This window comes from Bos indicus x Bos taurus, chromosome 11, assembly GCF_003369695.1.
Source record: "Bos indicus x Bos taurus breed Angus x Brahman F1 hybrid chromosome 11, Bos_hybrid_MaternalHap_v2.0, whole genome shotgun sequence".
In the NCBI taxonomy this organism is placed as follows: Eukaryota; Metazoa; Chordata; class Mammalia; order Artiodactyla; family Bovidae; genus Bos; species Bos indicus x Bos taurus.
In genome coordinates, this window is record NC_040086.1 from 3397179 (window position 1) to 3409827 (window position 12649).

A 12649-nucleotide genomic window follows, 5' to 3' on the forward strand; every position below is an offset into this window, starting at 1 on the left:
TCTCAAACTACTCACATGTTAGAGCCAGGATCTTAGTGGAGGCAGACCTTCTGTCCCAGCCTTGGACCTCTTACCCATGGGATGAACTTTGGTTGACTCAATGATTGATTGCTACAACGATATAAATACCTATATTTAATTTAGCCATATCATTAAAAAAAAGACACACAGCCAGACCAAAACCTTAACTGAGACAGCAGAGTTCCAGAAAATAAGGCCAAAGAATTGTTAGCACATGAGGGAAAAATACCAAGTTGTGAAGGTGGTTTCAGAGGAGCAGAAAGTTTCAGCTTGGTCAAGAAAGGTGAGGGTATTACTTTCATAGACCGTTGAGTTTCCCCGCCCCGCAGTGATAACTCTGGCTTTCATTGGATGCTTTTTGAATATTTTTACTCTTTATTTTATTTGAGTGTTATCAATAAACTCATCTTAAAATATACTGGCTGCTACAAATATTTCCTTTATGAGGACTTACTGCATCCTAAAGTCTGCATTTATGATTTCTTGAGATGATAGCATTTTCTTAGGGATTTCACTTCTGAATCTCGGAAAGAATTAGTGGGAAAAATGGAATTTGATGTTCAGAAATATTCTAGAAACTTGGCCAGGGTGTGCCGGGCCTGCTCAGACCATCAGACGGTTCTGGAGCCTCCTGCAGTCACTTGCTCACAGGTGTTTCCCTTTCAGGAGCTGGGGTCAGAGAAGATGTATTTCTCATCTGGAGGGAGATGGAGGAAGCTGGCAGCATATTGGCCCAGATCCAGAGGCTGGTGGCCGAGACTCCCAAGACCAGCGTGGCCACAACAGACCATGGTGGGTGCTGTTGACAGGCATGAGTGTGAACGAGTCAATACTGAGTTGTACTGCCACTGATCAGGGATTGGAACTGTTTCCATGTTCCTTACCAAGGAGAGCTCCTTAGTCTGGCTGGTAGGAGCTTCTGAGGGGACTCTCCAGAGCTCTGTTGTGTGTGTGTCTGTGTATGCATGCACATGTGTGTGTCTGTGTATGCATGCACATGTGTGTGTCTGCTGCTGCTAAGTCACTTCAGTCGTGTCCGACTCTGTGCGACCCCATAGACGTCAGCCCACCAGGCTCCCCTGTCCCTGGGATTCTCCAGGCAAGAACACTGGAGTGGGTTGCCATTTCCTTCTCCAATGCATGAAAGTGAAAAAGTGAAAGTGAAGTCGCTCAGTCGTGCCCGACTCTTAGCGACCCCATGGACTGCAGCCTACCTGGCTCCTCCATCCATGGGATTTTCCAGGCAAGAGCACTGGAGTGGGGTGCCATTGCCTTCTCCGTGTATGTGTCTATTGGTTGTCAAAGCAAAACCAGAGATGGACAGTCAAATGGTTAAAAAAAACAAGGTTCTATTCAGGGACTATTGCAAGAAGGGAAAAGAGACCTCAGTATGGAAGTGGAATCAGTTATTAATAAACATGAACAAGTGGGTGCACCCAAGGAGCAGGGTGGAGGGCTGCTGGATGGAAGATTACTGAGAAGAAACATCAGGGATCAAAGAGGGTTTCTGGCTAAACCTATATGACAGAATTCTTGCTGAAAGTAGGTTGAGGTGATCAGACATCACCTGGGGACAGTTGGGTATGAGGAATTTTTCTCAGATGTGGAGAGTGAGGGATCCTGGATAAACTATCTTAGCAGGATTTTTGCTAAAATTGGGCGATGCAAAGGCAAACATAGAAGACCATGGGCCAAGAGCCAGCTGGAGAGAGGATTCAGAGGAGCCTGAGTTTGGAGTGAAAAATATGGTTGTAAATACCAGTTCCATCATTAGATTAACCTGACTGTCTCTTTGAGCCTTTGGTTATTTGTCTGTTAAATAATTATAATACTGGTCTTGAGAGATTCTTGTAAAAATTAAGATAAATAATGCATGCTTTGCACCAAGGAGGTTCTTGGTAACTGTTAGCTCAATCTTTTCTCTTTCACAATTAGGGCAATGAGTATACTGATTCTCATCCCTGAGTTCTTGAGTTAGTAAAGGATTTTCCTCTGTAGTCACTAGTTTCATTTAGGGCACAGCTAGTAATGATAGTAGTTAGTACATACCTTAAATGTTAGGCACTGTTCTGAGTTCTTCATAGGTATTAGCTCATTTCATCGTTGCTACAATCTTATGAGATAGATGCTGCTATTATCTTCATTTAAGGCTAAATAACTTGCCCAAGGCCACGCTAGAACTAACGAAGCCGAGATTCAAAACCGAGTTCCTCATTAAGAATACTGATGTCCTCCTCTAGGAGGAGAGGAAAACATAGGCAAAACACTCTCCGACATACATCACAGCAGGATCCTCTATGACCCACCTCCCAGAATATTGGAAATAAAAGCAAAAATAAACAAATGGTACCTAATTAAACTTAAAAGCTTCTGCACAACAAAGGAAACTATTAGCAAGGTGAAAAGGCAGCCTTCAGAATGGGAGAAAATAATAGCAAATGAAGCAACTGACAAACAACTAATCTCAAAAATATACAAGTAACTCCTACAGCTCAACTCCAGAAAAATAAATGAACCAATCAAAAAATGGGCCAAAGAACTAAATAGACATTTCTCCAAAGAAGACATACAGATGGCTAACAAACACATAGAAGATGCTCAACATCACTCATTATCAGAGAGATGCAAATCAAAACCACTATGAGGTACCATTTCACGCCAGTCAGAATGGCTGCGATCCAAAAGTCTACAAGCAATAAATGCTGGAGAGGGTGTGGAGAAAAGGGAACCCTCTTACACTGTTGGTGGGAATGCAAACTAGTACAGCCTCTATGGAGAACAGTGTGGAGATTCCTTAAAAAACTGGAAATAGAACTGCCTTATGATCCAGCAATCCCACTGCTGGGCATACACACTGAGGAAACCAGAAGGGAAAGAGACACGTGTACCCCAATGTTCATCACAGCACTGTTGATAATAGCCAGGACATGGAAGCAACCTAGATGTCCATCAGTAGATGAATGGATAAGAAAGCTGTGGTACATATACACAATGGAGTATTACTCAGCCATTAAAAAGAATACATTTGAATCAGTTCTAATGAGATGGATGAAGCTGGAACCTATTATATAGAGTGAAGTAAGCCAGAAAGAAAAACACCAATACAGTATACTAAGGCATATATATGGAATTTAGAAAGATGGTAACAATAACCCTGTGTACGAGACAGCAAAAGAGACACTGATGTATAGATCAGTCTTATGGACTCTGTGGGAGAGGGAGAGGGTGGGGAGATTTGGGAGAATGGCATTGAAACATGTATAATATCATGTATGAAACGAATCGCCAGTCCAGGTTCGATGCACGATATTGGATGCTTGGGGCTGGTGCACTGGGACGACCCAGAGGGAGGGAATGGGGAGGGAGGAGTGAGGAGGGTTCAGGATGGGGAACACAGGTATACCTGTGGCGGATTCATTTCAATATTTGGCAAAACTAATACAATATTGTAAGGTTTAAAAATAAAATAAAATTAAAAAAAAAAAAAGAATACTGATGTCTGGCTCCAAACACAGACATTCTGATTTAATCCATAAAGGATGAAGTCTGGACACTGGGAGTTTTTTTTTTTTTCTCTCTCAGTCTAGACATTGGGAGTTTTGAGAGCTCCCCAGGCAATGCTAATGTGCAAAAAAACTGGGAACCTCAGCCATGCTGTATTGCTCCTGGTGCCCTGCCTGTGTTACAGAGGCATCTGTAAGGGAAGACAGCAAGGAGGCCAGGCTGGCTAGGGGAGAAATGGGGAAGAGGACATGAGAAGAGGGAGGAAGGGGTGAAAGGCAGAAGTGAGCTTGCCCAGTATCACTTGATAAAATCCTGGCAACACTGACTTTTCCCCATGAGTGGGTGTCCTTACTTGGGTCTGGGGTGGCAGCAGCGGCAGTTGCTTTGCAAGGACCAGCTCTCTGAGCTTTCCAAGAAGGGACCCAATCAGGCTAGTCCGGAGGGACTGCTCACTTGTAGGGACACCTCTCCCTCCCCCAAAGGTGATCTTAGAGTCAAATACTCAGAGAGTCCTCTGTCATCCTGAGAGAAGAATGAAAATGAAGCAGGGGACCTGGAATACCCCAACATCCATGTCAGGCAAAGAGAGTGGTGATCCTGCTACTAAGGTGTTTGTTTTGGGGAGCACGATGGACTGAATTGTGTCTCCTTCAAATTCAGATGTTGAAGCTGTAACCCCAATGTGTCTGTACTTGGAAATAGGGCCTTCAAGGAGGAAATGAAAGGTAAATGAGATCGTAAGGGTGAGGCTCTAATCTAAGAGAACTGGTGTCCTAATAAGAAGAGGAAGAGACACAAGAGACCTCTCTCACTTCACACATCACATAAAGGAAAAGCTACATGAAGACACAGCCGGAAGATTGCCATCCACAAGCCAGGAAGAGCTGCTTCACCAAAAACCAAACCTGTAGGCACCTTGATCTTGGACTTCCAGCCTCCAGAAATGTGAGAAAATAAATTTCTATTTAAGTCACCTAGTCTGAAGCATTTTATGGCATCTTGAGCAAACTAATACAGGGAATAGTTAAACTTGGGGTACTCTCGAGGGTAACAAGGTGTTTAGATATTATTTCTAAAGGAAACAGAAGGGTTGTTGGCCTCTGTAATCTTTAGAGGGATAAGTTGTCATCCCTTTGTTTCAATCTAATACACATGAACACATACCCAGAATTAAAACCAAAATGACTTCAAGCATAAATTTTCAAGATGCTTTTAGTGTACCATTTCTATTTAAAAAGGAAAATTTGGATACCCAAATTTCCACTGTTGGATACCCATAGAAGCTTTTGTAACCTTGCTTTGGCCGCAGAGACTGACTTGCTCCTGTTGCCATCCACAGCCCAGTGTTATTGAGGCAAATGCTGTGTCAGCCGAGACCTTGTGTCTGCTTCATGTGAAGGTAGTGGCCTTTCCCATGTTTAGTTGCCAGGGCCTGTGGGCCTGAGGAGACAGGGTAGTCATCTGGAGAGGGGAAGGGTCAGAATGGAGGAGATCCGGTGGGCTATCATTACAAGAGGAACCTTCATGTATATTAGACCAAATCTCCCTTCCTGAACATGGCAGCCCCTCACCTGCCCCCCAGGCTAGGTGCACTGGTTCAGGGACCAGCTGGCACCTATAACCATAGGATCAGAAAGGCAGTTTCTGGCAGAGATGACTCATCAGCCTGATGCCTGGAGTGAGAGGATGGTGAGGCCACACACACTCTGGCTGTTGGTAATTTTGACCTCTTTTTAATTACCAAGAGTAGTACATGAGAATTCCCTAAGGGAAACAAAAAACTGACCAAAACACACAAAGCATTGGTTTTTAAAGACACTGGATACCTAGTATCAAAGGCCAGAGATCCCTGAGAGATACAGGAAAATCCAAGGTAAACTCTGATTGTCTCAGCTTAATGCTTTGCCATGGTGTAAGAAGAAGGAGCACAGCAAACTTCCAAGTTTGGGAGGTAGAGCTAAGGATCCAGGAAGATCAAGATATCTAGCTTTCATAAGACAAAGAAATAGAGAGAGAACTCTGGAAATCTGCCAAGAGTCCCTCTAGTGATTTCTGATTATCTTAATTATTCTGTGAGGAAATTACCCAAGGCTGGGAAAGATCCACTGGAAAGAATTAGAAAGAAAAGGTTTAGAGCTCATGCAGGGTGAAGAAGAATGCCTATTTTCACCAGCCCATTTGGAAAAATTTATGCCATAGAGCACTGGGTGGACTGCTTGGGAGGTCTTACCTCAGTCATGGGGAATGGCTGGCCTTAAACAGCTCTGAGCCCTCCTGAGGAAGCATCAAAGCAAGACATGAAAGGAGAGAATTCTTTATGTATAACTTAACTGCGTCTCAGAACAAAGCTCAAGAAGATTTATAAGAATATAAAAGCATCCAGTATCTAACTAGGTAAAACTCACAATGACTGGCATCTGATCAAAGATTACTAGGCATGAAAAGAAGGCTATGTCCCTTGCTAATCAATCAACATTGACACAGATGTTAGAATTGACAGAAGACAGTAATTATAACTGTATTCCTATATTCAAAAAGTTAAATAGAGCTGAAGGATTTCACAAATGGTGTCTTGAAGCTTTCCAGAACCTCTCCAAGGATGGAAAAGGACTCTACCTGACAGAAATGGAGTGGATGAACCTGGTGATGTACAACTGAAGCCAGGAGAAGAACAGGCACCAGAGCCCAGGATGAGAATCTGGCTCTTGTTCCATTGGGCTGTGCTGCCCCCCTGGGTGATATACATCAAAGCCTGCCCTGCCTAGATGCAGTCAAAGCTGCCTTCAAGGAGCCTGGGCCGGGTCCTCAGCTGGGTCAAGCTTTTTTAAAAAAAAAAAAAAAAGTTAAATAGAGGCAGGGAAGTATTTTTTAAAAAAATACATGCTGAACTTTTACAGATGAAAACTTTTAGGCAAGAAAATATCTTAGGTTGAAAACATGGGGAACAAAATCAATGGCAGATTAGACACTGCAGGAAAGAAGATGGGTGATCTTGAAGACATAGCAAGAGAAACTATTCAAAATGAGACACACAGAGAAAAATAACACAAAGAACAAACAGAAGAGCATCAATGAATGTAGATGGAATTCCTGAGGAGAGGGGAGGAGGCGGAACAGAAAAGTATTTGGAGAAATAAAGATTGAAAAATTTCCAAATTTGATGAAAGTTATAACTTAGAGATCCAAAGAATTCGGGGAATGTCAAGTACAAGAAAATGAGGGAAACTGTACCAAAGAACATCACAATCAATTTGCTTAAAACCACTGATAAGGAGAAAATCTTGGGACTTCCCTGGTGGTCCAGTGGTTAAGATTTCATCTCCCAGTGCAGGAAACACAGGTTCCATCCTTGGTAAGATCCTACAAACCTCTTGGCCAAAAATCAGAACATGTATTGCAAAAAAATTCAATAAAGACTTTAAAAATGGTCCACAAAAAAAAAAAAAAAAAGAGAGAGAGAGAATTTTTAAAGCAAACAGAGGAAAAAAAGACATTTTCTGTAGAAAGGAACAGAGATAAGCACAATAGTAGATTTCTCATTGCAAGTGACAAGATAGTGGAGTAACATCTTATTTTTTTCATTCAATACCCTAAACTGTCAATCTAGAATTCTGTGTTTTGTGAAGATACTTTTTCAAAAACAAAGGCTAAACAAAAAAAAAAACCAAAGGCAAAATAAAGATATTTTTTATCTTTACCTACAGCAGAAAAGAATTAATTATCAGCGCATCTGCATTGTGAGGAAATCCTTCAGGCAGGAGGAGAATGATGCTTTTATGTGGGAAGAAATGAATGGAAGTATGGTTCTACACAAAGGAATAAAAAGCTGGAAATAACTGTGGATAAATAGATGATGTTTTGCTATTTAGATATCTTTAGAAAGCAATTTCTGTTTAAGCAAAAGTAATAATGGTGTGCTGTGAGGTCTGTGTGTGCGTGCTGTGTCACTTCAGTCATGTCCAGCTCTACTACCCTACGGACAGTAGCCCGCCAGGCTCCTCAGTCCATGGGATTCTCTGGGCAGGAATACTGGAGTGGGTTGCCATTCCCTTCTCCAGGGGATCTTCCCGACCCAGGGATCAAACCCGTGTCTCTTATGCCTCCTGCATTGGCAGGTGGGTTCTTTACCACTAGTACCGCTAGGAAGTCCCTGTGAGGTCTATATGATATATATAAAAGTTAAATGTTTGACAGTAGTAGCATAAAAGACAGGAGGGGAATCACAGCATTATTCATAAGTTTCAAAGATGAACAACCCAAATGTCCACCAACAGATGATGGGACAAAAAAAATGTGGTCTGTATGTGCAATGGAATATTATTCAGCTTGAAGAAGGAAACTGACACATGCGACAGCATAGATAAACCTTGAAAACATTATGCTAAGTGAAATAAGCAGACACAAAACAAGATTACCATGGACTGGGGGAGTAGGGAATGGAGAGAGTCATTTAATAGGTACAGAGTTCCTTTCTGGGATACTGAAAAAGTTTTGGAGTTGGATAGTGATCCAATAATGTGAATGTGCTTAATGCCACTAAATTGTTCATCTAAAAATGGTTAAAATGATAAATTTCATATTATGTATATTTTACCACAATTATTAAAAAAAAAATCCCACTGCGTTGCCAAAAAGAAATTCAGAAGGGGAGAAAAGGAAATATGCTATTGTAAGGTTCTTTAAAAAAAAATTTTTTTTTTTTAATTTATTTTACTGTGTCAAGTGCTAGTTGTGATGTGAGGGATTCTTCTCTCTAGTTGTGGCTCATGGGCCTACTTGCCCCAAGGCACATGGGATCTTAGTTCCCTGACCAGGGATCGAATCTGTGTCCTCTGGAGTGCAAGGTGGATTCTTAACCACTGGACCACCAGGGAAGTCTCTGTTATCCAGTTCTTATAGCATATGGGGGGTAGTATAATATCCATTGAAATTATCCATCCAGATATCCACTGGGCTTCCCTGGTGGCTCAGACGGTAAAAATTCTGGCTGAAATGCGGGAGACCTGGGTTCTATCCCTGGATTGGGAGGATCCCTTGGAGGAGGGAATGGCTACCCACTCCAGTATTCTTGCCTGGAGAGGACAGAGGAACCTGGCTGGCTACAGTCCATAGGGTTGCAAAGAGTTGGACATGACTGAGCGACTAACACACACACATGTTGAAGATGTGTACTCTAAATAAGGGCTTCCCTGATAGCTCAATTGGTAAATAATCCACCTGCAATTCAGGAGACCCCAGTTTGATCCCTGGGTTTGGAAGATCCCCTGGAGAAGGGAAAGGCTACCCACTCCAGTATTCTGGCCTGGAGAATTACAGGCCTTTTGGCCTGGAGGGTCACAAAGAGGTGGAGGCGACTTTCACTTTCACTTTTCACTATAAATAAATTACCCACTGAATAACAAAACAAGCCAACAAACAAGATAACTAGAAATTGAAAATACTCAATCCAAAAGCTGTCTTGGGATTTCCCTGGTGTGGATGAGAATCTGCCTGCCAATGCAGGGGACATGGGTTCAATCCTCGGTCTGGGAAGATTCCACATTCTGTGGGCAACCAAGTCTCCTTGCACCACAACTGCTGAGCTCATGTGACACAAGTATTGAAGCCCACACGTCCTAGAGTCCGTGCTCTGCAACAAGGGAAGCCAGCACTACGAGAAGCCTGTGCCCCATGACGAAGAGTAGCCCCTGCTCACCACAGCTCGAGAAAGCCTGCACACAGCAACAAAGGCCCAACGCAACTAAATAAATAAATAGATAATAATTTTTTTTAAAGTGCTATCTGGAAAAAACAAAGAACAAAGGACAGATGGTGCCAATAGACAACAAATACCAAAGTGATTGACATAAACCTAAGCATACATATGTCAGAACTTAATGTGTATAGTTTATTGTTATCAATGATGAATATACCTTAACACAGCTATTCATAAATAAAGTAAAAGAGATGTGGAGGACTTCCCTGGAGGTCCAGTGGTTAAAACTTAGAGCTTCGGGCATGGGTTCAATCCCACATGCTGTGTGGTGTGGCAAAAAATTAAAAAAAAATTTTTTTTAAGAATATGCATCATTCCTGAGGTGCTAAACTGTTTCAAGACTTGTTGTTGGCACATCTGAGCATTCTATGTGTGTGTATGCCAGTTACGGCAATCGAACAAGATTATGACTTTTCTCACAAAACGTTCAAGACTTCAGCTCAAAAAATTTCAGGAAGTCCTTATTTGGAATAACCTTCACAGCCATTTTAAGACTCACTAGAGATGATTAATCATGTTGTGTAGTCATGCCAAGATTGGGCTCTGAATGCTTGGTTCAAAATACCAAACTCAGTGTCAAAAGGACGAGGAAAAGCTGAAAGGTTCAGTCAGGCTCTGTGGGCAGGCTAAGTAGGACAGGGAGGCCAGGTAAGTTAATCTTGTGACATATATGTGATCTAGCATGTGATTCTCCTGCCCATGGATGAGGGAGAATCTTTAAGAGATTGGTCATGGGGAGTGGTAAAGCCGAGTAATCAGGATGTGCTGTGAGGTCACATCTCCATCATAAATGAAGGTATTATACTCAGCTCCATAGGTGAGAATTTATGTAGCATTTTTAATTAAGATAACCACAGGGGAATCGGAAGGCCCTCTTAGTAAGTGACTCTAATGAACAGATGACTCCCTCTCCTCTCCCTTCCCTGGGATATGAGGCTCAGGTGTTGGTGGTGTAATTAGCACTGAAAGTGAAAAGACTTCCCCCTTTCTGTCCTTTCTTCAGCTTTGGAGTACCTGGGCTCTTTGTTTTTGCCTGCTTGACTGCGCCTTCTTTCTTTGATAAGGTTCAAGTTATTGGGGGTCTTCCTCCCAACCTCCATTTAGAGGGTAATTGGGAGCCTGAATCATGCCCCCAGGCTGACTGCAGTGCCTGGTCCTGGGTGGAACTACCAGTCAAAACTTAGTCTCTGGCTCTATAAAATCCCTTCTTAGAATTGGATTGATGTGTTTTTAGGAAGTTCTTTTCTGATCAGCTTGAATTTATCATTGATAAAGGACTCCTGTCTTTTTAAAAGAAGACAACCCAAAACAGAGCAGAGCCTGTGATAGGGTGTATGTTGCTTTGGAAATAACTGAATGAAGTTTATTTCCTACTGTACCTACTGATCATAAAGGAGGGAAGAGAATAAAGAAGGAGTAAAGAGACAAAGTCTTAGACTGTAATCAACAATAACTGAAGAAAAACATTCAAAGGGTTTCTCCAGCCCAGCATTTCTAGAAAAAATCACTTTCATTCACTTCATGGCATATAGATGGGGAATCAATGGGAACAGTCAAAGACTATTTTCCTGGGCTCCAAAATCACTGAGGACAGTGACTGCAGCCATGAAATTAAAAGATGCTTGCTTCTTGGAAGAAAAGCTGTGACAAAACTAGACAACATATTAAAAATCAGAGACATTACTCTGCCGACAAAGGTTTGTCAAAGTATGGTTTTTCCAGTAGTGATGTATGGATGTGAGAGCTGAATCATAAAGAAGGCTGAGTGACAAGGAATTGATGCTTTTGATCTGTGGTATTGGAGAAGACTCTTGAGAGTCCCTTGGACTGCAAGGAGATCCAACCAGTTCATCCTAAAGGAAATCAGTCCTGAATATTCATTGGAAGGACTGATACTGAAGCTGAAACGTGAATACTTTGGTCATCTGATGTGAAGAGCCAACTCATTGGAAAAGACCCTGATGCTGGGAAAAATTGGAGGGAGGAGAAGGGAATGACGGAGGATGAGATCGTTGGATGGCATCATCGACTCAATGGACATGAGTTTGAGCAAGCTCCAGGAGATGGTGAAGGACAGGGAAGCCTGGCATGCTGTAGTCCGTGGGTCACAAAGAGTTGGACATGGCTGAGTGACTGAACAACAACAAAAGGACTTCTCCAAGGAACTTGACCCTAGTCACCAAAATGGCTCCAGTCTCTTTAGGCTATTTCCGTGTGATGCAGGAGAACCTCAGGATCTTCCCAAAGCTCTGGGAAAATTCTGATTTCAGCTCCCTGTTCGGGGTGAAAAGACACTTTATGAACCATATAGAAACCAACTACTGGCATTGGGGATGGTGCCCAAAGGGGCTTTTGATGCCAGATTGGATTAAAGTTCAAAAGCCAAAATCAAGCTTCTTTGAGAAGTTCCAGCCCCAGTAGGTTTCAGAGTTAATTTTCTAAAAGTTGTTCTATTAGAATTTGAGGACAAGTATAACATGAATGGACAGAGCCTTCATGTATTATTGAAAAATAATTGACTCTCAAGTGTTTTATTTCTTCATATAGTATTCTAATTATATATCTCCTTAGATATAGTAGTGGATAACTATGGGTAATATTTTTATTTCCCCAACATTGAATGCTACTTTTTAATTAAAAGTATAATTTAAGTCTGGTAGAAGCATAAATGATGGGATGACCAAATCTTAATTTAGAAAGCTCTCTTCCTCTTACCCTAGTGCTTGGCTAATCACCTAGGGAACTTTGAAAATCTCAATGTCCAGATCAGTTAAAACAGAATTGAATGCATGGTGTGTGTGGGGGCAGGCATCAGAGAATTCCAGTGTGCAGAGTTGAGAACGGCTGATCCAAGTGAGTAACTGTAGGACTACTACTACTACTAAGTCACTTAAATCATGTCCGACTCTATACGACCCCATGGACTGCAGCCTACCAGGCTTCTCCGTCCATGGGATTCTCCAGGCAAGAACACTGGAGTGGGTTGCCATTTCCTTCTCCAAAACTGTAGGGCTAGTGGACCTAATATGTGGTAGTGCCTGTTTTAAAACCACCTCTCTGCCTAGCACCTTCTCCCAGTCCTCCCTAGGTCCCACTAGGGGTAAAAGCTCAGGGTCCTCTCTGCCTTCCATCCAAGGGCATGTAGAGAAATGTTATCAGCCCCTCTCTGGAATAAGAAAGCCCTCATTCGTAGCATCCACTGATTTTCACATTTTGTAAATGCTTCCAGCTTGTTCAGTTTCATCATGTGCCACCACTGAGCATGGAGTCTGGAAGAAAGGGGTACAGTTAGCTCTCAGGGGCCAGCTTAAGACACCCATGCCTCCTCTATGCCCACCCACAGATACCCAACTTTCCTTAGGTGGTGGT

General features: G+C 42.3%; 1 protein-coding gene across 5 annotated transcripts in view; it reads left to right on the forward strand.

Moving 5' to 3' along the window:
* Positions 1-12649, forward strand: part of VWA3B (von Willebrand factor A domain containing 3B) — a 170051-nt gene that overhangs the window by 46323 nt on the left and 111079 nt on the right. For all 5 annotated transcript variants that reach the window (XR_003513264.1, XM_027554634.1, XM_027554636.1 and 2 more), the window contains exon 8: positions 688-813. Coding sequence is in view for 4 of the 5 variants with exons in the window: in XM_027554634.1 (XP_027410435.1) it covers positions 688-813 (126 nt within the window). In the remaining variant the exon portion in view is untranslated. The remainder of the gene's footprint in view (positions 1-687; positions 814-12649) is intronic.